The following is a 24,060-nucleotide window of genomic DNA, read 5'->3' on the forward strand; positions in this document are numbered from 1 at the left end:
GGATGTGACACCGGAACCAAAGAGCAACAACAAATTCATTCAGGATGAGACAGTAGGGAGAGACCGGAAATAGAAGTGAGTTACAAAAACTTAGTTACCCCCAGGAGGACTGAAGCAGGTAATTGTGAGAGTTTACAGTCTATCCCAGTGAGGAGGTGTTTAATACAACAATACAGGGAGAGATAACCCGCTTGCTGTTCCGTTAGCTGTGTTCACGGAACGCACGTATAAAGTTAACACGGTAAATGCACGTTCTTATGTATTTTATTCATTATTTTTAAGTCTCCACGCCCACTTTATGTACAACTAATAACAATTTGGCTCTTCACCACCGTGTTATTTGTTTTCTAAGCTGCAGTTGACTTTGTTGCAAAACAGATATGGTTACATACAATCATACATCAGTACCATGTGCACTATATGGATTCAATGGATCTGGGGGTACTCTTCTCTCACTAAGTCAAAACATTGACTCATCTGTGATGATATATATCATGCAAAATTGTTTAGATACTTTGTGTGGCACCATCTTTGGATTTTTAGTGTACAAAACAATCTCTTGTCTCCAATTTTCAGGGCTGTGCTTATCCAGCACAGAATAGGTATGATGTCATGTCTTTTGGAAACCTATACTGGCTGCATTTGTAATGTTTGGAATTGGATGCTAGCTTTTTATGGGCCAAAACCAGTTGCCATTATATTAATATACTTGGCTGAATTGATGTTGCTCAGGTCAGCCGGCAAGCGGGGTCGGGGTTTGTTCTGGTTGATTTGGGATAGTTGGCACCTATTTTATCGCATGGTTTCCCAATCAGTGTCTCAATCACCTGGTTCTCCCACGTCTCACCCCTATCACAAAGCAGCTTCTGTTCAGTGATGGATATTATACTAACATTGTCTTGTGATTGTGTCTTGTGGCTTCTCTGTGCCATCGTGTTCTTTCCTGTAAAATATAAAGTCAATGCCATTGACTCGTAGATGTCGTTTATTTTGGCGGCTGTTCTTTCAAGCATTTGGTGTACACTTGTGTGTTGCTAAGTGAGCGTGCACACAATAAACCTTTCCCATGGTGTTTGGTTAGCAGGAAGTGTTTAGACATAAATATCTAGTATACTGTGTTCTTCATATGCGCTCTGCTCGCAAGGTAATACTTTTGATTTTTATCTTGATTTCTTCCATCTGCAAAACCACTAAATACCCACATAATAGCCTTAAGGTTAAAAGCTGTCTGAATCTTTTAAATTTTTATATATATATTTGTCATTTATTTACTATCTCTTTCTGTCTATTAATTCTGGGTTTATTCTCTATAGTGTATTGGAGTCTTTCAAAACTCGGGACAGCTCGCCTTCTAGTCATGTAAATCGTGCAGGCTTCTTGGGTCTGATGTATTTACGTTTGTAGGCAGACTAATGCAATATGTGATCCCTAGCTAGATGTAAAGTTTTAATGTACTTTATATATTCTGGTTAATCTGTAAAGACGGGGTGGTATTTAATTGGTCAATTATGCAGATTATATGAAATATTGACAATTGAAGTATTACGCTGTTTGCAAGAATATAATAGGTCTATTTCTGGTGGACCATTTGAGATTATGCATTCATACAGCTTTGTGAAGGGTTAGGCTGTTCTGCTTTAATGAAGATTATTAATAGCACCAGAAATACTAAGTTTTCAGGAGTATTTTGCTGTTTTTTTGTAAATGGTTTTAGATTTTGCATAATGTTAGCAGTCATTTATATGCATTCTAGTTGTTAACTTAGCCTACTCTGCTAGACAGACACTCTGACTCCTTAACAAACTGCCTTGTAAAAAATATTTAAATGATAGTAAGCTTGCGAGCAGGGCTCTCTCCGCCTAATGTATCGGTTTGTCTTAGTCTGTCAATTCTCGTATTGTGATACCCCTTGAATTTATGTATTGTATTAAGCGCTGCGTAGATTGTTGGTGCTATATCAATAAAAGATAATAATAAGAAGAAATGGTTCAGTCCTAATCACCCAGCTTGTCACTCCGAATAACAAAAAAAGCAAAGGATTTCATTGAAGGAATTCAGCAATAGCAGCAGAAATCCACTTTTTTGTCAGCTCTAACCTACGTCACAGCGCTGTTTTTTTGCTTAAGGGTACTTTTTTATGTCCTTTGTATGTCTGGGTCTTTAAGGAGCGCTGAGTGTAACTGAACTGTTCCTGTCCATGTTTTGTCAGGTTGACGTCTGGCTGGTGGACTATGCCTGTACCTCCTCCCTCATCTGCCGATTGTGCTGCCGGTGTCATTGTGGCTCCACTCAGAAGCATAGACACACTGGGGGACTAACTGCCTCCCTCCTGTTGAAATGTCCCATCCGTCTCTGATCTGTCACCATGAACCGCTACACAACAATCAAACAGCTTGGAGACGGCACCTATGGCTCGGTCCTTCTTGGGAGGAGCGTGGAATCCGGAGAGCTGGTTGCCATAAAAAGGTAAGTCCTTTTGATTAAGATTAAGCTCCTCTGTATCACCACTGGCACATCTCCCCACAATAGCCATGCTCAGCCACTTTACGTTGTCTTGGCGCCTCTCGAAAAGTAAAATAGACAAAACATTTGCCCATGCTCCCCATTGGACTGTATAGCCTTAACTACAATTTGTCACAACAAACAGAAAATAAATAGAAATGCGTTGCTTGGTACGGTCAGAATGAAATGCGAAAGCATACCAATGTATATTGCATCCTCTCTAACCACAACCTAGATATGTTTTGGTATGCAGTTTACTTAAAGTAGCTTAACACTTACTAAAATAGTAGGTTTGTAGAACTACAAGTGAATTGAAGCGACATTCGCAATGCGGTAGGTCATTACAGTATGTTGACAAGAGGTTAAATAGAAAATGTATGTGATCTTCTACAGAACCTTCTGCATCAATCATGGATATTGCAATACTATTTTAATCACAGTAGCAGTTGCTATAGCGCTTTTCTATGTGTGTAAAAAAGTATGAACAAGAGGCATTAATAATCTGTCTTGGATAAAGCATTTAGGAAAAACCCTGTGTTTGTGCAAATACTTGTCTTACTTCCCAAAATTTGCCAATGTTAGTAGGTGAGGATGTTCCATATCTTTGATATTTGGATAATGGACAAATATTCTTATCAATTAAACCTGCGTCTGATTCCAGGCTGGTGCTATAGAGATTTAAACTGCAACTAGAACATGCTATGGTAAATGGCGTTGTTTGTTTGGCGTCTCCTTTGGATGAACGCCAATAGGCCAGTTTATAAGCAGTCAGTACTGGCCCTGTAGCACTTTAATCAGCAAGTCGAATGTATAATTCTAAATCAGGTTTATGAATGGGAATGCCCACCACACAAAAGTGTGCAATGGTCTAAGCCACATCTCCAATAGGTACATTTGATTCAGGTAACTTGGGTTCCATACCACCAGAATAGCAGTTTTTTCCCTAGGAACACCTAGAGTTTCAGTATTCCTTATCTGGGAAGGGCCTACCTAGTTCTTTTTCCCAAGTGTTTACATAAAAGTGATTTCTTGAGATGGTTAAAGGAACAGTTTGGTGTCATTGACAGCCCTGCTATAGAAGAACGCATATACTTTAATATGGATTCTTAGGGGGAACAAAGACACTTAAACAGAAGAGTCAGCCCTGCGGTAGCAGCTGCCCTTCTCCTCCATGGCCCACGTTTCTTGTGCGTTCCAGAAGCTCATTCAGCCGATCAAGGGGAATGCTTTCAATGCAAGCCACCTAGTCAGGCCATCACTGGAACGGACTGCAGATAACTATATCACGTGCAGGGCGATGTGTTTGGCTGAACACATGTACTGAGACTGCCGATGGTTGCTAGCCTATGACTGTGGAAGAGATTTGCTCGCTTTTCTTTTTTCTTTCAAAGAATCAAGCTAGACCTAACACAACTGGCACATTAGAAATTAATAAAAGCTAGGAAAGAGATCTAAAGTATATAATATCCTGTGTACTTTCTATTTTCCAGGATGAAACGAAAATTTTACTCCTGGGACGAGTGTATGAATCTTCGGGAGGTTAAGGTAAAACTCAAGTATATGTTACACTAATCTGTTCATTTATTTCTACTGTTATGTTAAAGATCTTTTAAAGTACGCTATGGTACTTCCTGAGTGCATCGGCTGTCACACAGAGGTCCTGGCTATAAAAAAAAAAGTACTGAACCACCTTCCATTTAGTACATTCAGCCTTTTAAGTATAGCTGTTTTATAAGCATATTTTACCATTGCTTGCACATTGAAAATATATATTAGTCACCCAACGGATGTTAAACTATTTCTATTTTGCTGATATCACAAGGCTAAACAAATGTGGCTTGTATGTCATGTGACATATGGATAGATGTATGGTATGAGAGCAGTGCAACTCGGCAATTTCTTAAAAAAAACAAAAATGTCATGTGTTTTTTCGGAGCCCTTACGCCAATAATATAATTCATTGCACTGTATCCCCCAGTGTGCACAAAATAGTGTGAATATCTTTTTTTTTCCACTCACAGAATGTTTTTGTGCATAAAATGCAAGAGTGTTCTCATTCTTATAAATGTTTACAAGAGGCTTGTACAAAAGAGCATGCCACGTCCTTTTCAAGTATCCCGAAAAAGATATCGTAGAGGTTTAAAGCAGACTCTTATTAATTTACCTCCACATATTTGCATATATATATATGCAGTAGAGTGCACGCGTACAGCATCATGCGAGAACCCTTTTCCGTTAATGTGTATTCTTGGCAGTGAGGCTGTATTGGGCATTAGACCCATAATGAGACCCTGTAAGGCATTTGTTGAGACAAAACGGGTAGCTATTAATATAGAAGATTTCAATCTGTAAAAAATGCTACAAAAACTTGTACTAACGGGATTAGTATTTTTTTTCTTGCATTTAAAGTCTTTGAAGAAGCTGAACCATGCCAATGTCATCAAACTGAAGGAAGTCATCAGGGAAAATGATCATCTATATTTTGTTTTTGAATACATGAAAGAAAATCTTTATCAGCTAATGAGAGATCGGTATGTAATGACTAGATCGCCTTTTCATAAGCAACAATTATTCATTGTATATAAATATTAGTTGTGTTTATATACGTTATCCCAACAGCGTTTTCTCGTTAACACACTAGCCTAACGTATCATACTAAAGGGGGATACTTTGCATTGAGTGTCAAAAAGTCATTAAAAAATGGCATGACGTTTCCATAAAATACATCCGCATTTGATGACACTAACAGTATGCCAGTATCACAAATGCTGTCACTACTGACATTGCGTAACTGTTTTCCTGCAGGAATAAATTATTTCCGGAACCTACCATCAGGAACATCATGTACCAGATACTCCAAGGGCTTGCTTATATACACAAATACGGTATGTTTCTTTATATTTCCATTTTGTTTATAAACTATGTGCTTGTTCGACCATGATTCCCTGAAAACATAAAACAAACCATACATCAAATAATATAATGGAATAAATGCAAATACATTTTGGCTGTGCATGGGTCAAGAAAAACAAACTGATAAGGTACAGACACATTGAAATAGAAAAACAAAAACAGCCTTTCATTAAGACTGACATTAATCTACGTCCATATATCTGATATCCTTACAACTTACACCATTGAAATAACACAAATATTTTCACCAGAGATCTCCTGTACAACTGAGAAATTAACTCGAATATTGTGAATAAAATCACTGCCATTTCTTCACTATTCTGTTAGTATTACAAATAGTCTTGTAATTAAAAGGGGAAAAGTAGCTACATGTGGTAGAGTCCTATTAAATACTCATCCTGTGTACTATCGATTTCAGGGTTCTTTCACCGAGACTTAAAACCTGAAAACCTCCTCTGCATTGGACCAGAGCTCGTGAAAATAGCTGATTTTGGGTTAGCCAGGGAAACCAGATCAAGACCCCCTTACACTGACTACGTTTCTACCAGATGGTATGCATATATTCAGATATTGGGAAAATACTGATGTGTGCGTACTATGCATTTATAGCAAGTGTGTGTGTCAATTAAAGGGACACTTCAGCCGCCATATGCACTTAAATGTTTGATAGCTAAAAGGTCCCTATACATTTCTGCAGAATCCCCCCCATATGCTCGAGGCAGGGGTCCGAGACCCCCTTGTGTATGCATAGAAAGCATTTCCATTGATTTTAAATGGGATCCTTCTCCTGATGCTGATTCACTGTTTGTATAATATACTGCATGTGCATCTAACACTAGGAAAGTTAATAAACGTTACCATGCTTCTGTTGTAATCACAGGTACAGAGCACCTGAGGTCCTCCTCCGGTCTACCAATTATAACTCTCCTATTGATATTTGGGCCGTCGGTTGTATCATGGCTGAAGTTTATACCCTCAGACCACTCTTTCCAGGATCCAGTGAAATTGACACCATATTTAAAATTTGCCAAGTCTTGGGAACGCCAAAAAAGGTATGCTCGTTGACGAGATGTATGAGGGATATGCAGAATAGGTGATTCAGGTGCAAGTTTGAAAAGTTTTCCACTTCTAAAACAGTGCACCAGCATCACATTTTATTAAATGCTTTATCTGACCTTTCTATGCGTCGGTTTGAAATGTATTTCCATACGGTTTCAACCTTACACCCTAACAGTTAAATAGATAGTTTGCTTCTAAATGTCCATTGTGGGAGGCTAGTCTATACATTGCACATAGCTGTGTCTCACTGGGAGTGGGCATTGGTGTAATGACTTTAAAGGATATATATTAAAACATTGAATATATTTGATTCCTTTTAAACACCCACCTGTATTGTTTTATTAATTGCTTTAATTTTCTCCAAGAGCGATTGGCTTGAAGGCTACCAACTGGCCAGTGGAATGAACTTTCGCTGGCCCCAGTGTGTACCTAACAATTTAAAAACACTGGTTCCAAATGCAAGCAGTGAAGGGATCCAGGTCATGCGAGACATGCTTCAGTGGGATCCCAAGAAGAGGCCAACAGCAAGCCAGGTGAGCAGCAGCCTTTTGCAAGAGGGATTACCTAGCTTTCCTATATAGTGCTATTGGGGAATTAGGAAGTACATTAATATTCTGATATGATACAATATACTAATATAGGCAGATTTCAGTACATTGAAAGTATATTTGAGTTTTGTGCTTCTTTCATTGCTGGGATTTAAATTAAATATAAATTTAAATGAACTGCTCTGTGTATTTCAGGCTCTGCGATACCCTTACTTTCTGGTGGGTCAGCCTCTTGGAACGCCTCAGCAGATACAGGAGGTGAATCAAGTGCCAAAGAATCACCAAGAGAAACAAGCCACGTTACTTATAAAACCAGCACCCCCTTCTCAGCCACCGCCAAAATATCAGCCACGTCTGGCATCCAGAGCCTTTCAGCAGGCCCAGTCAAATGTGCATCTCATCCAAATGGGCTCATCATTGGCAGAGTCTAACAGCGCACAAGAGAACAGTAAACTGAATCAGCCTCATCTACCTGCTTTAGTTCCCCAGGTAGGTAGAAATAAGAATATACTCCCCGTATTAACCATTAATGATGATGATGATGATGATAATAATACAATGGTTCTAGGAAACACTATACAAGGCCATCAAGCATTGTTAACAGCATTAGGGTCGGTGGCACAGATCGAAATTAACTTGGCTTAGTCCTGATCACAGACGCATGGACGAAAAATATTGCCTCCCAGTTCTTCATGCATGCTCATGGGTGCATGTGCATGGCAGCCATGTGAATTACTGGATATTATTGCTCAGTAAGTCACCCCCTGTTGCAAAGAAAAGAAACTGGGGCATAACTATCTGTTTAATGTTTGTGAACATAAAAAAGGAATTGAAAGAGTCTTAAATGTGATAAATAAAATATCAGTATGCTTTTATTTCTGATATAGTACCTTCTGTCCTTCCAGTAGTCATTTTCACACATTGTTGGATTTAAATATCTGGGGAACTACAGTCACAGTGCAGATAGCTTACAGTGCAGCCGAGCTTCATTCCATAGATTTCAGAACTAACTACCATGCCATGTTCACTCTGCGTAGCTTATATTTTGAATCTTTTTTTTGTTGTTGTAATTTGTAGAAGGTAGCATCTAATTCAGAAAGCAACAACGAGGTGCATACCACAAAAAATAGAAGAAGATGGGGGGTAATAACCAAAGAAGTCAAAGGATCTGATGAGTGGGATGACTTGGAAGATCTCGGTGTTCGGTCTTCAATAAACATATCTGAAATGAAGAATGAAATAAAGGGTCCTTTGAGTGATGATGCTGTGTGTAGGTAAGTGTTAGCATTCATTCGTATCAAAAGAAGACAAACTTGTTACCGAACTTGCTGTTGGATGCAGAGAAGAGGTGTTTTTAGACATTCCTACATGGACATGTCTCTAGCACTATACATAGATACATGCACAATGACCTTAACACTATTGTATACAAACAAACACTACTTCCCTTCTCCCTCTTACCTCGTGGAGAGATGTCTGTTGTGTGTGTTACAAAATCATTATAGAGATGGTGATTACCGTATTTGCTCGATTGTAAAACAACCCAAAATTTGAATATGAATTTAGGAAAAAAGAAAAAGCTTGACTATAAGATGACCCTATAGGAAAAAAGTTTTACTAGCAAATATTCACATGTAAACTATTTTTTTCATATTTAGTAAAAACTATGATTGAGAAAAATGCATTTCTTGTTTTTTTTTACTTTTATTTGCCAATCTGCCCCCTATATGTCACTCTGTGCCACAGATATGCCTTATACCCCCTATTTTCCACTCTGCCTCCCTGATACGCCTTATACCCCTTGGTATGCCACTCTGCCCCTTCCACATATGCCTTATACCCCCTACATGCCACTCTGTCACCGCCCCAGACTTACCAGCGCCTCCCCAGACTTGTACCCCATGCTTCAGACTCCCTGGTGTCTAGTGTGCGCAGACAACCTCCGTTGAGGCTTCTATGGTGGAGCGCCGGAAGGTCATGTGGCGCCAGCGCTCCGTAGATGCCCCAGTGGAAGTTCCAGTTAGCAGCGGAGGTTGTCTGTGTGTATAGCACAGACGTTCACCGGCTGCCGGAGAGGAGGATCCAGGTCCCCTGCAGTGTTGCAGGGACTCCTTCTCTCTGTGTGCAGACAACCTCCGCAGCTACCAGGAACTTCCGCTGGGGCTTTTGTGGTGGAGCACCGGAAGGTCATATCACACCAGCGCTCCATTATAGAATCCCCAGCAGCAGTGGAGGTTGTCTGCACACATCACAACCTCTAATATAAGACAAGGGGTATTTTTCAGAGCATTTGCTCTGAAAAACACCTTGTCTTATAACTGAGCAAATACGGTACAGTTCTAAAAGAAGTATGTACTATTATCTCTTTCTCATAGAACATTTGCTTTGTCTGTATATGTATACTGAAGGCACTTTTTGTAGCACTTGACACTGTAGTTTGAAATCACTGTGTCCTAATCAAACTTACCTGCCCTGTTTTGTTCAGCTTTGAGAGCATTGTGGATTTGAAAAGGACAGATAGTGTTGTTGCTGGACCTGTGCTAAATTCATTCTCGAGGCAGGAGACTGGTGTTTCCAGGAGACCTTCCGCAGCTAAGCAACATTACTTGAAACACTCCAGGTATTTGCCGGGTTAGTACAAAAATCTTTCAACCTTTCACCAAATATTTATTGTCGCTTAATTGTAATTAATCATAATCCTGATATGTTACATTAAAGCATTTAGTTTTGTTCTTCTTGTCTCATTGTAACAGGAGATGATACCAAGTCTGTTGCACTGTGTGGGAAAAAGCTTTTAACTTTAAAATATTGTGCTGATGTTTATAAGTTCATAAGGTCACCGTGACTGCCCTTGTATGCTAATAGTATGATTTTTATTTTTTCCTTAGGCCTTACCATTAAGAAAAGTGCTGTGGAAAATCCAAATAAGTCAACTGCACCTTCTAGTAATCCTTGGCCAAATGTTCTCCAGCCCCTCAAACCTTTAGGAGGGTCCACATGCACAAGCGACAAGCTTTCTGGTAGGACATAGTCTTATAGTCATAGTCATTGATAGCTTATTTGTCTCCATTGAATGCACTGGAATAGTGCATTCTATATATTTAACATATTGGTAAGGGTTATGGAAATTTATTTATTTTGCATTTGTAGCATTATCACTCAGTATGTGTCACACAGTTTGACTTAACTTGGGAGTTTGAGCAGAATAACCTGAATACATTAAATATAAGCCTTAAACTATGAAAGCTAACCCAGCCTCCCAGTGAGACAAATGTACTTAAGCCCCTAGCTATCAAATGATTAATGTAATAATCTCTTACCCTACTATATTTTCCTTTTGATAAACAGACCTTGCTATATACTGCATGTGCCAAAAATATACCCTTACTTGGGATTTTTCCTTTGCTGTCTCTTTGTAGGGCTGAGTATTGGCAATGGTCCACTTGTCAATTACACCCCATCATTCTTTAAAAAGGAAATAGGATATGCTGGCCAGAAGGTCCATTTGGCTCCACTTTCAGATCCAGCTCCAAGTAAGTTAATACATGAAAGACACTTGCTGATTTTTAACTTTATTGTTTATATAACGGTAGAACAGCAAATATATCATGTATGTACTTTATGTGTTGTAATCAAATAAAGACTTTTATGAAAGATAGTGAGGGTGATAAAAGGTAAACATTTAATGCGTATATTCTCTCTCTCTCCTAGATTATGGATCTTTAAAATCAGTTGGCTCATACCTAGGACAAACATCATTCAACTCTCCTCCCAAAAAGTCATCTGGCCTTTCTTCCAGACCCCTCCCTGCTATTGCTCCAATTCATGGAAGAACAGACTGGATTTCCAAGTATGGAGGAAGGAGATAGCAACGCATCTCGCTCTGGCTGGGTTCTTCTAACATGAATATGACAGCCTTCATGTTTGTTTGTTTTTTCTTCTTTTCAGCAAGCAGCTGGTTAAATTTCCACATTCCCTTTTTTACTACTAGATTTATTATTTTTGCAGCAAGGAAAGGTTTTTTTATGTTACAAAAATGTTAGGAATGCAGTTTAATTACTAATGTATTTGTAGGTTATTTTGATACTGACCTTTTAACACTAACCAGGAGGAGAGATTAGCTGAGCAGAGGTAAGCTCTGCCGAGAAGTCCTGTTCCTTCGGTCAAAGGATCTGGGAGTTGACTTTCAGTAAAAACAAAAACAACCATCAAAATCGAAGATAAATCTTTAAAAAGTGTCACCTTTTCTTTGTGGACATCTCCCTGTAAATTCACACTGTTTATTAACGGTTGCCTTTCATTGGCAGTTCCTTCCATGCACTGATCTATGGTCCTTTCAATTCAATGGGGTATTTTTCCCAACAAACACCATCAACACTAATGTGTGGGCCAGTAAGCATTGGTCACTGTAGTGATCTATGAAACTCGTGTGACCAGAAGGTCGAAAGACAAACGTTAACCATACATGTATGCCATCAGACCAGCTCTATTAACCTCCTTTTCTCAGGACTTAAATGATAAATTCTTCCCCAATAATTTATTCCTCCCTTCTTGGATACTGGTTCTGCCAGGCTTTGAAGGGTATATGAATAAGATTTTGCTAGTTTTGCAACAGGTCTGTAACTGAACATACAATTTGTCTCTGGGAAACTTTGCCCAATATAGTTGCACAGTTTATAATGCCGTTTCCTTTTGCATTGCACTGTCTGCCTGGATTTCTAGTTTGTTTACTTTGGTTTTGTTAGTTTTTTATGTACTATATCTATGCCATATTGCCTGAAGTGCTTTAAATATGTAAATGTTGCCATTACAATTATGCATTTTGCACATGATATACTGTTTTTTGTTTTGTTTTTAATATGTACAATACCTGACTTTTCAGTTGGATGCAAAGATGGACATTTTAAAGAAATTCAAATCATCAATGGAAGAGTGCTACTCCTATGTTATGTGTCATTTTCTTTTTCTAGCTTTGTGATGTACCCATCTGCCCTGTGTTCCAGAACGTTATGTTAGTGAAGAACTCGGTTACTAGCACTTAATGTTCTGTAGGCAACTATAGCAATGAAACACTTGTGATGTTGTGGTGTACCTTTTATAATATGCGAATGGTGCTTCTTTGAGTCAACCTTAATGCAGAGGGGCTGGAAGCAGAACATAACATGAAGTAGCTCTGAGACCGCTTTCTCTATCTGGACTCAGCAACCTACAGTTACAGCGGGACTGCAACTTTAATGCTCAGGCAGCTCAAAGAGGTTGTAGTTTAATATTGCAAGCATATTAAAAGCAATAACATGGTAGGCATTGTCCTATGACATCAAATTCCTCTTCCAGCAACACCATGCGTAGCCTGAGTTCAATGATTTGTATTCCAGCAACTGCTTGCTGAGCTGATCGCTTAAATAATCTCGTAAATTGAAGTGGTGCTTTAACTAACACGGCCAAGTTTAGGTTTGCAATTTTTTTGACAGAATGGTCTTTATATGAATGCCAATGACAAAGCTGGTTCATTTTATTTGTGTTCAGATTTTGTATGTGTTATAGCCAGCAGCAATATATGCACATGGTCACTCAAATACATATTTATTTTATTCATTATAGATGGTATACATGTAATAAATGCATATTATTTTGTTTTGGACATTTAACAGTTAATGAGAAACGAGTTGGGTTAAATGTACAGAAAGGTTTGTGTATAGAAGACCCTGTCGTAGACTATTTTTTACTGAACAGTTAAATTGTTCAAAGTTAAAATTTTAAATATTTTTTTACTAGTAGACATAGGGACTCACCGGGGTCTAAAGCATTTCATCAGCATGCGTTTGAAATGTTTCCTATATAGAAACTACTGCAATAGGGTTATAGCTGCAACTTCAGATAACCATTTTATCGAGTGAAATGCAAATGTACTCAAGGAGCCACCGTACATGCTAATGGATATCATAAGTTAAATTACCCCACTCCTTAACAAATACATAGAGAGATTCATTAGAAACCCTTTTTATATATATATATATAATATATGTGTGTGTGTGTGTACATCTGCGCAGTGGTGAAGCAAATGCAAACATTGAGTGCACCTTCTTGCTAGAGAGTGGCTGCTTTGAGCAGATCTGGATTTTTTGTATTCATTTTAACTACAGTATTTAAATATGCATTTTTGTTTCTTTTCTTAGGTCACCAGAATATGGTTTTAGCAGCTGTGGCATGTGTTTGGTAGAAAGAAATACAGTAGTTTTAATATATCATTAAATGTTTACCCCGCACCTTGGAAACAAATGTGTCACTGACCTGTAAAATATAGGATCTCCCTAAGAATGTAATGTTTAAACACTAAGGGTGGCATCCATTCACGTTCTTTGTCCATGGATCATTCAATAAAAGATGTCATGATCTACTGTACTAAAACTGTTGGGTGCAGTGGTTGAGAAGTGGGAATTTAAGCAAACTTACAGATCTTCCCTCTTCTTCAGCAAGCTGTCCTGGCGCACAAGTCAAGGATAAGCTTACTAGAACCCACCCGAGTCTGAGTTTGTCAGAGAAACGGTCAGTAGAGTACACCAAGTTCTCAATCTGCTTTCACGTACCATTTCATTCGTAATTATATTATTGGTGGTTTAACATTCCTTTAACGCTATTTTTATTTTGTATTTATTAAGATACAGCATTTATTGTGTAGCAGAATATCTGTGCCATTTTCAGTTTATATCTCAATATACATTAATAAACTATTTGTGTTTTTTTGCTAAGGGAAAACTTAACATAAATTTACTGTCCACCGACTACGCAATATCAAAATGCAGATCTTATCCGTAGAAATAAATTGGACCTCTATAAAACATGCAGTGTGTCCACAAATTATGTTGTGGATTAAATCTACAGATTGGTGTACTAGAAATGCAGTACTAAGGCCAAAGTACAGATACTTTTATTTTCCATTTATATTTAGTGTAAAGTCAAATTAAATGTAATTGACTGAGGAACCTCAATTTCATAACTTTTCTATGTTTGAAATATAAGAGGCATTCAAGTATCACCTCTACTTTTCTAGGCACTGTATTCTTTGTACTTATGTGTTGATACATATGCATTTCTCTGCAAAATAAAGAATATTTTTCTGTTTAATGTTTGACTGAAGTGTACGGTTTCTCCCATGAGTAATAGCAGACTCCAATGTGCTTTACAGTTTCAAAATCCCTGAAAGAATTAAACAGCCACTAAACTTCTTATAGAAAAACTTTTCTAAAAGTCACTTTACGCAAAGCCTATACATTCTGATGCTATGGTAGATGCTACATTTTCTTTATTCATTCTCTGCCTTTTGGCTAAGTTCAAGTGAGTATCTGTGAGAGAGGGAAAGCTTGGTCCCCTGGCCTTAAAGTCGAACAGGGTCATGAGGGTTACTACGAAGCCCTTTGATTTTGTCCACCAAGGTTATTGGCTTGTGTGTGTGTATGGAGGGGCACATTTTTTTTTTCAAATGTATAGGCTGGTGAGAAGCACCATGAGAACCTTGGAGCCTTCTTTATGCACTTTTTAATTTATATTCAGCACATCTTACTTGAATCCTTTTTTTTTTTTGATGGGAGGGGTGGGTGGTACCACCACTCCTCCTTGAAAACTTCAATGGGTCCCCTCTTAGGGGAGGCTAGACAATCCGGCCCTCACTTGGTTTAGGCCAGGGATGGGAGAAGGGGCTGCATGTTCCCCTGTGGGATTTGAAGCCCCATAAATCAACTGGGGACCTTTTATCCATTGTGGCCCCTATCGCTTTGGAGCACCTGGTTCTCATCTTCACATGAATCCTATGGAATGTAGCCATTCTTGTTAAAGTTGCTGTTTCTGTGCCAAAGATGACAATGTTTCTCTCCCTCCTGTCATTGGCTTTTCCTTTAAAAATACAGTTACAAAAATCTCCACATTCCTACTTTTTCATCCTTTCCTTCCTCTCTTTTTGCAGTGTACATGATTAAGTAAAATTGAATTTGGTTTTGTTACAGTAATTTCATCTATTGTGTTTTTAATGTTTCTGAAAGCTTTGTTAGAGGGTAACGACCACTGCGATCTAGAAGTGCAATAGCACCATGAATAAGATCTCAATAATATAACTGTCCAGCCTCTGATGTCCTCCATGCAAGATAATGTTTTATTGAAGTATTACATTTGTGTCCGGCATGCCGTGGATCTCCTCTGTGTGGCAGAAAGTTGATGCCATATCGATGAGACAGTGCAGGCTGGACTTGGCAGAGATGTGAAGCAGAATTTGGAGGCTGGACATGCCTCTTGTGAGCCCTTTATCCCCACTGACTCTCCTGCTGGCTGCAGATAGCTCTCCTCTGTACACGATAGCTATCCCTGGTGCAAGCTCTCCCCAGATCTGCCAACGAAGTCCTGGACAGCTGCTTATGTAAGTGTTTTGCTGTTACGGTTTGCACCAGAACAGGGCTTTATGAGGCAAGCCAGTAGGGAACTTAGGAAAGTACTCGGTGGACTGCAGAATTACCTACAGCTCTCAGCCACAGAAATACTTTTTTCTTTTATTATACACTGGCTAGCATTATTGGGTAACCATAGGCTGACCTTTATTAATGCGGTCTTGGAGATATTGCAAGTGTGTTGTATGTTCAGGAAGGGAGCCAGATTAGAAATTGCAGAAAGGGTACAGAATAAACTATTTATGATTAACCAATGACAATGGCAAACGGTCATTCTTTTTTAAATATCAGGTAGAAGCTTTAGCCCTGCAGCTGCCCTCCTTCTCTGTTGTCCAGTTATTTTTGCCACTCATTGGCTTCCAATCAGTGTCAGAAAATTACACATATTGAAATCAATGGGAGTGCTTTCCATACATGCACACCGGGGGTCTGAAGAGATCGAGCCAGCCCTGGAGCTCACTGGCCATAAGTATACCAGGTGCAGGTAGATGTGTTCAGCTGCACATTGTCTGCACAGCAAATAACGAGAGAGAGGGAAAAGGGTTAAATGCATATGGGAGGATTCTACAGAATCAACCCAATATATTTGGAAGTGGTACAGCACATAAATGTAAAGAGACCACCTGATCTGTAGTGGTAGATAGAGTGATTATGCAGGGATGTCGGCCAGGTCCCAAAGGGCATTTGCCCAGTTTGCCAGATGGCCAGTCTGTTCCTGTCCAGGAGGTTATAGACATTCTAGAGACAGTTTTATTAAAATAGCAAATGCTTTGCAGGGTAAAACGTATCAGCCAGGGTCCCAATATGTATAATTTGGAGGAAAGAAGAGAGAGATGTGATAGAAGCATTAAATACACAAAGCACAAGAAGCAGATATATGTCAAAGGAGAAGAAATGCAAGGGCAAGAGGAAATTGTCTAAAACTAGAGAGTTAGTGACTTAGATGTAATGTAAGGAAGTTTTGCTTTACTGAGAGGGTGGTGGCTAAGAACAGCCTCCAAGCAGATCTAAGACCAAAGTCCAGTTAAGGTCTGAATCTTTACAGCAGAAATAATAGGTGGACTATGAGCTGAATGGTTCTAATATGCCATCAAATTCTATTTTTCTAATTTAATGTAAAGCTTTTTAGTTTTGTAATCGTGAACAGTGATGTAATGCTGGTAATGAACTCTTTCATATAGTATTTATTATAAAAAGTGTCATTTTTCAGATAAAGTATTTTAAATCTTTAATTTAAGCTTGTTTCGAAAAACTCACGGGTAACCCAGCTTTTCAGCCCCAAAACTCAGGTAACCTGGCTTCTGTAACACACCAAAGACATTTTCACAGCACTAATAGCTAGCCTTGGGTTAATAAAAGTCCGGTTATTCACCTTACAATAACTTGCTTTCTTATCAGTGCCTGTTACATAGTAACATAGTAACATAGTTCATAAGGTTGAAAAAAGACCAAAGTCCATCAAGTTCAACCTATATACATATTGTGTCCCTACTGTGTTGATCCAGAGGAAGGCAAAAAACCCTTACGAAGCAGATGCCGATTGCCCCATACCAGGGGGAAAATTCCTTCCCGACTCAGAATAAATCCCTGGATCAACGTTCTGTCCCTATTAATCTAATATCCATAACTTGTAATATTATTGATTTCAAGAAACACGTCCAGGCTCCTTTTGAACTCTTTTATTGAGTTTACCATTACCACTTCCTCTGGCAGAGAGTTCCATAATCTCACCGCTCTTACTGTAAAGAAACCCCGTCTGTGCTGGTGTAGAAACCTTCTTTCCTCCAGCCGTAGAGGATGTCCCCTTGTTATAGATACAGTCCTGGGTATAAATAGGTCCTGGGAGTGATCTCTGTACTGCCCCCTTATATATTTATACATAGTTATTAAGTCCCCCCTAAGCCGTCTTTTTTCCAAACTAAATAACCCTAATTCTGATAATCTTTCTGGGTACTGTAGTCCTCCCATTCCCCTTATTACTCTGGTTGCCCGTCTTTGAACCCTCTCCAGCTCCACTATATCTTTCTTGTACACTGGTGCCCAGTACTGTACACAGTATTCCATGTGTGGTCTGACTAGTGACTTGTACAGTGGTAGAATTTCCTTGTCGTGGGCATCTATGCCCCTTTTGATGCACCCCATGATTTTATTTTATTTGCCTTAGCAGCAGCTGCCTGACACTGGTCGCTACAGGTAAATTTACTGTTAACTAAAACTCCTAAATCCTTTTCCATGTCAGTCATCCCCAGTGTTTTCCCATTTAATACATATTCCCAGCCTGGATTTTTCTTCCCCATGTGCATAACCTTACATTTATCTGTGTTGAACCTCATCTGCCACATCCCAGCCCAAGCCTCCAACCTATGCAGATCCATTTGTAACCGTGCACTGTCCTCTATTGTGTTAACCACGTTACAGAGTTTAGTATCGTCTGCAAAGATTGATACTTTACTACTGTTGGCATCCTTTCTACTAGATGCCTGGTATTTACTCAGATGTTTCTGCTGAATATGTTCTTTTCCCAGCTGGATTTGGCCATCTGCCTGGAATCCAACAGAACCTCCACTGTTTTACCATCACAGAAAGCTTCAAAGCAGTTCTATTAAATAGCCGCAGATTGGCACATAAAGAGTTTAATTTATTACTATTCAGGAGCTGGAATGAAGGTTATAGACATTCTCGCTTTGAAATGTAACGTGTTTTTCTAAACATGTTGGCAACGTTAGCTTGCGTTTCAAAGGTCCTGGGCATGGTGTGCAATTTAGTTGAGGTCCTACTGGTTAGCACTTGCCATTAACTCTTGTTTGTGTGGTTTAAATGAAATCAGAGCAAGCCTATATGTATGATGACAATGTCACCCCCAAAATAATGGGCATTTGTCGAACTGTTTCTTTTGCATGCATTAAAAGGCAATTTTCTCAAAATTTTGGTTCCATAATTTAAAAAAAAAAACATCTGTGTTTTGGGCTTCCCTCAGTTTCCTGCCACCCATCAGTGATGATTGCACTGGGATACTTGCTGTCACCCAAAGTCTTGACCCGTACTCCTTACTCCATGACACTGCTAACACTTGAAGTAACAATAGACAATGTGAGAATTTTTTAAGACATTCAATGTTACTTTTTGCATTGGAGAATGCAACGATACAGCAAAAGGGTTGGGCTTCAAACAATAAACACAAGTTGGCTTTAGACCCAAAACCAAAACACAAACTACATTGTTCAATGTAAAAAAATTAATAATTGCTGGTATTGCTAGATTCCCTACAGCAGTATTGTCCAACTTGGAGAGCTGGATTTTGTGGACCTAACAAACAGAGAGGTGGGCCCACAGATACTAACACAAACACACATACACACTCACACTAGCACATATACACAATCACACTAATGCCTACACACTGACACTAATGCACTCTCATGCACTAATACATACACATTCACACTAGAACATCCTCACTCTATTACAACTCCACATCCTTACCTCCCTATAGCCGCTTGCTCACTATGCGAGCAGCCTCAGCCACTGGGCTCCCTCCTCCTTGAGTGGGCATTGAAGCCTATCCTGTGGCTTCGGGCTGCAAATGAGTACATGACAGGCCGATGGCTGGACAGCCCTGCTCTGAAGCATTTCCACAAGAGACATCATTACAGTACAGTACATTTATTACATTGTTTTTATGTTACAGAAACCTGAACTATGGCTCAAAAACCCAAGCTTTACTACTTCAATGGAAGAGGTAAAATGGAATCCATACGCTGGCTCCTTGCTGCGGCTGGCGTTGAGGTTAGCTCTTTATTATTTACTTAAAGATGTCAATTCATTGGATATCATTTTTGTAACAGATTTCCAAATATTCATGACAGCTGAGGCTCTAAATCAATTCTTTAACCCCTTAAGGACAATGGGCGGTCCCTAAACCCATTGAAAACAATGCATTTTGAGCCCGTACATGTACGGCCTTTGTCATTAAGGGGTTAAAGGACAACTGGCAAAAAAAAGCACAATTTTTTCTTTAAATTCCTTATTAATAACTAATTACACTAATAACAACATAATTGCAGTAAAACTTTATTTTTTAAGCTCCCACAGTCCCCAAAAAGGGGGACACATTCATATTGCATTAAATATTGGTCAGATCAGACTGAAGATGCGGATCATCTTCTGTATGAGATGTTTCGCACGTGCACAGCAGCCCTTTTTGTTACTGGTGTTGGCATTACAATGGCAGCCATTTTGCACATGACTGACAGTGTTTAGAAACACTGAGCCTAAGCCTAACCAACCTAGCTGTTCAAATGTAAATGTTAATTATTACTTGGCTAAATGTTACAAAGATTTAAAAGCCACCATGCGCAAAATGGCCACCGTTATTCATTGTAATGCTCACGGATCGTCAGTAGGATCTGACCAATATTTTATGCAATATGGAATGCGTCCAGCATGCTATAAGGGGATCGGTGGGAGCTGTAAGCCCTTATCCTATCATTATGTTGCATTAGGGTTTTTCTCACTACAATTGTCTTTTAAATAGAACATCCTCATCTATCTGTAAATCCATGTAGAATATAAGTCTACAGTCACGATGTGTACGTTTTATGACTGTTTTTTTGTTTTTTTCAGTTTGAGGAAGTGTTTTTAGAAACAAGGGAACAGTATGAAGCATTACTTAAAGGTATCGTCCTTTTAAAATGTCATAACTGCCCCCATGTAAACTTCTTTGCAGAGACTTTATTCCTCAACCGGAGCTTAAAAATTGTTCAGTCGACACATCACGTCTATTCCCAGTTATATGTTCAGTAATACATGTCCTCATTTGGACATCATCCAACTTTTGTAGTGTCTGTAGGCCAGAAACATACGGTTGTAGGAAGCTCACACTCCCTGCTCGCACTCTAGAGAGGAAATACACTGCAAAATATTTTGGTGCAAAGCCACTCGAGGCAGGGAGAAGGTGGGATCTGTCTTCATCTTTAGCCAAGTTGGCCTGTAACTTTTTGGAAAGAGGCAGATGTTAATGGGTTCCTGTGCTTGTATGGCCCTAAGGAGCTGAGGCTTTTGCACCTATAGTGAGGAGGACTTTATGAAAAATGGCACCAGCAGTGGGTTCATTACTCAAACCAGATGTGGTAGGAAAAGAACATTAAAGGGGGCAAACTCAGTGTATGCGAACATATATGGTGTAGATACCAGGTGTTGAAACCACTAGGTAATTTACATTCAAAAAGGGCTCAGTTAAGCTCCGCTTCCTCTTCATTTTAATGATCTCATTACTTTTTGTATTGTCAGCGGAAGCTTTCCTCTTCCAGCAAGTTCCAATGGTTGAAATCGACGGCATGAAGTTGGTACAAACTAAAGCCATCCAACAGTATATCGCAGGAAAACACAATCTTTATGGCAAGGACCTCAGGGAGAGAGCAATGTATGTCCCATGGTTATGTATACATTTAAATATGTTGCTACATTTATTATTAGTTGGTCTGTGCCTTGTTTATTAAAGTCTACATAAACCACGGAATCAGTAGGTTGATAGGACCAGTTTCTTGTTAGATGTAGGAGGAGTTCAGTTTCTTTGCATTGATATCTAATGTGAATGCTAAGCATGCGAGGAGCATGTTTTGTGTCAAATGTTAACTAGTTTTCAAAGGGTTAAGAATAGGCATTAAAACAACAAATGTTTCTTGATTTTTCTTACCATGTGGTGGCAGTGCCAAACAATTGAGATGGAGGAACAGGGTTGTGTGTGCAAAGGTGTTTATTGAAAGAACTAAAATATTTTTAGTTTACTATTCTTTGGCACATTGCAAGATTGTGCATCATGGCACAGAAATCCGATTTTATTTATTTATTGTTATTTGATTTTTCACAGAATTGATATGTATGTGGGGGGTACCACCGATCTTATGGACATCATTTTACTCCATCCATTCTTGCTGCCGGAAGAAAAAAAGAGGCACATTGAGATAATTGGACAGAAGGCAAAGAATAGATACTTCCCGGTCTATGAAAAGGTAAGTAATGTCTATGTACTATAAGTGCAACTGTATTTTACTTAAAATAAGCATTTTTCCTCTTGCAAATGCATGGAGGGATTCATCAGAACCTCTCCACCACCCCATGAATTTGCCCTCTTTATCTTCCTGAAGCCTAAAATGAGCCACCTCCTCTGCGCCTCTCTCCTTACTTCTGTACGTCAGGGTATGAAGTCATATTCTGACTCCCCTATTTTAAAGAAAGCGTGGCACAGAAGGAAGCTATGGAGGACTCTCCAGCACAGCCCTCTATAGTGTTAATGGAACAGTTGAGGAGAGTTGAGCCAGTTGAGCCTGAGGCCACCGCACCCCAAGACCTGCTGCCGTAACCTCAGGCATTGTCGACCTAGGCCAGAATACACCACATGAGACCTTCTGTGTGGATAAATAGAAAGCATTCCAATTGATTTGGCTTCAAGCTGAAAAAATGGTGTTAAAATGACACAACAGATGGGGCAGTAAATTGTAGCCCTACAGCTGCCACATGTTCTAAATGTTTTTTTTTAAGATAAATATTTTTTTACATTCTTCATTGGTGGGACTGAAGTGCCTTTTTAAAAAACTACAAAGCCATGGACAGTATTACATTATGCAGACAAAATAACTGTGCTCCACTTATCTTGTGTTGGTGAGAAAGCACATATACATGTCAATGAAATGTATTCAATGTATTGTTACCTCTATAAACAAGTTTTATAATCCTGTAGATAAGAAAACAAGGCACACATTATCATGTACAAAGCAACCACCTCAATGGTAATTCCAATTCTAAAAACCCTTATTAGAATTGAAGAAGAACTGATGGCTAAAATAACAAATATCCATTTAAAGTCCATCCAGCATTGTCAGATAAAGCCTTTGAATCCTCATCTTCTAGGCTACCCATGGGTGGCGCTATCATATCAGCTTGTTTAGCAGCTGCTTAAGGTTCTTATTGGTCTAAGGCAGGGGTGCACCAGGCCGCTTCCCGGCGTCCGCATACACACATATACATTCGATACACTATTTATATTTCATTCTTTTAATCCTGCCAGCTCTGACTCAAAGACTTTAATACATTTTGTACAATATAGGCTAACGTGAAGTTCCAACTCTTTTAGTGGTATATTTTGTCAGTGGGGACCTAGCAATGTGTGCTTAGTGAGCAGATATTAGGAGAAAAAGGGGAAAACCTTCCTAAAGTATTACATGGGTATCATTAGGACCCGTTTTTTCTCCATGTGCACAGCCTACAGTATATCCTAGTATTTGCTAAACTGAACTGTAGCCTTTCTTAACCGGACCTCTACCTGTGCTGAAATTAGGCCCCCATTTGCGGCGGTAAGCGGCTTGCACATGGGGTATTGGATGGCAATTTCAGCAACCATACTTGCGTAATTGCATTGCACATTATGTTGTATGTGATGTAAGTGGTGCAGTGTTTCAAGCTCCAGGAGGCTTGAGAGCTTTAGACTCTGGTGCAATATGTGTTAAGAATACTCAAAAAAACGACAAAGAATTTGTAAGGTTTTATTAATATATGTTCTGTAGTCTAAAGAAATGTTCATAAATTAACTAAATTTCACTTATATGTATTGTGAGATCAATCTTTTTTGACAGGTGCTACAAGATCATGGAGAGACGTTCTTAGTTGGGAATCAGTTTAGCTGGGCAGATATACAACTCCTGGAGGCCATCTTAATGGTGGAGGAAAAATGTCCTGACATTCTCTCCCATTTCCCTCTGCTGCAGGTGATTTTTATGCAAAAATTATTCCTTCAAGCCTTTAGTATTGAAATACGCAAGTAGCTTTTACTAACAGGAAACTGTTAATTACCCAAATTATTTTGTTAAAGTTACATATAGTTTGTGTTTTTTTGTTTGTCAACCTGTTTTGCGATACATTAAAATAGCTAGGTTTATGGTACAGACATACACAATGTAGGTTTCTGCTGACAGTGTCCAAATGACCTGTTGGATTCTCACTGTGAGGATCCAATACCCTTTATAATAGATCGGAAAATATACATATCAATGTTTTTTTCATGATTTAGTATTTTTCCTCTAATATGCTTTCTTTAGAGCTTCAAAAAGAGAATAAGTGAAATCCCTACTATCAAGGCATTCCAGCAACCAGGAAGTCAGCGGAAACCCCTTCCTGGTGACAAATATGTGGCAACAGTGAGGACAGTACTCCAGATGTACAACAAGGTGACCTTAGGCTAGGGCGTCTAGTGCTGTAGCTACAAACACAGCACAATGTACCATCAGCACCCTGGTTTTATGATGCTTTACTACTTCTTGTTGATTTGAGTAGTTAGTAAGAGTTGCCTGGAAGTAACAATAAAAGTTGTGAACGACACATTTGTTGTAATGATTGCTTTTGTATTACAATTTCCTTGTGATATGTGGATACTTAGTGTGCACCGTGAAGAGTGGTGGTGCAGAAAGTTGTCTTTACCCTTTGAAGCAGAAAACCATACAGATTTATTCACCGTTATGAGGGGTCAAGCCTGGTAATTTGTCTCCTAGAAAGTACCACTCCAGAGTGTTTCTCCTGCAAGAAAAACAGAGATGACTCTGGATGTTCCT

At 39.1% G+C, this 24,060-nt stretch overlaps 2 protein-coding genes across 4 annotated transcripts; both read left to right on the top strand.

Annotated features, from left to right (window-relative positions):
• The first annotated feature begins 10 nt into the window (after positions 1 to 10).
• Positions 11 to 11,257, top strand: CILK1 (ciliogenesis associated kinase 1). 3 transcript variants are annotated; one of them, XM_053459645.1, is made up of 14 exons: positions 11 to 118; positions 2,210 to 2,466; positions 3,993 to 4,047; positions 4,912 to 5,033; positions 5,308 to 5,387; positions 5,834 to 5,966; positions 6,296 to 6,467; positions 6,840 to 7,007; positions 7,218 to 7,511; positions 8,100 to 8,296; positions 9,508 to 9,653; positions 9,911 to 10,042; positions 10,442 to 10,555; positions 10,734 to 11,257. In XM_053459645.1, exons 2-14 carry the CDS (start codon positions 2,366 to 2,368, stop codon positions 10,889 to 10,891), a joined length of 1,872 nt encoding a protein of 623 aa, XP_053315620.1. In that variant the 5' UTR covers positions 11 to 118; positions 2,210 to 2,365; the 3' UTR covers positions 10,892 to 11,257. The 3 variants fall into 3 exon arrangements, with proteins under 3 accessions (XP_053315620.1, XP_053315621.1, XP_053315619.1); XM_053459646.1 differs by having other exon boundaries at positions 29 to 75; XM_053459644.1 differs by having other exon boundaries at positions 68 to 241.
• A 7,896-nt stretch (positions 11,258 to 19,153) lies between these two features.
• LOC128483362 (glutathione S-transferase 3-like) lies at positions 19,154 to 23,830 on the top strand. Its single transcript, XM_053459530.1, has 6 exons — positions 19,154 to 19,243; positions 20,081 to 20,132; positions 20,747 to 20,879; positions 21,327 to 21,468; positions 23,089 to 23,220; positions 23,551 to 23,830. Exons 1-6 carry the CDS (start codon positions 19,157 to 19,159, stop codon positions 23,692 to 23,694), a joined length of 690 nt encoding a protein of 229 aa, XP_053315505.1. The 5' UTR covers positions 19,154 to 19,156; the 3' UTR covers positions 23,695 to 23,830.
• Positions 23,831 to 24,060: the final 230 nt, after the last annotated feature.

The sequence above is a fragment of the Spea bombifrons genome, chromosome 3 (assembly GCF_027358695.1).
Source record: "Spea bombifrons isolate aSpeBom1 chromosome 3, aSpeBom1.2.pri, whole genome shotgun sequence".
Classification (NCBI taxonomy): domain Eukaryota; kingdom Metazoa; phylum Chordata; class Amphibia; order Anura; family Pelobatidae; genus Spea; species Spea bombifrons.

Bases quoted from the DNA above. Each gene is read 5' to 3' on its own strand.
- LOC128483362 (XM_053459530.1), top strand. From the start codon at position 19,157: ATGGCTCAAAAACCCAAGCTTTACTACTTCAATGGAAGAGGTAAAATG. The intron at 20,133-20,746 runs GTATCGTCCTTT...TTGTATTGTCAG, and splicing joins GTATGAAGCATTACTTAAAG to CGGAAGCTTTCCTCTTCCAG. The intron at 23,221-23,550 runs GTGATTTTTATG...TGCTTTCTTTAG, and splicing joins CCCATTTCCCTCTGCTGCAG to AGCTTCAAAAAGAGAATAAG.
- CILK1 (XM_053459645.1), top strand. From the start codon at position 2,366: ATGAACCGCTACACAACAATCAAACAGCTTGGAGACGGCACCTATGGC. The intron at 5,034-5,307 runs GTATGTAATGAC...GTTTTCCTGCAG, and splicing joins TATCAGCTAATGAGAGATCG to GAATAAATTATTTCCGGAAC. The intron at 10,043-10,441 runs GTAGGACATAGT...GTCTCTTTGTAG, and splicing joins CACAAGCGACAAGCTTTCTG to GGCTGAGTATTGGCAATGGT.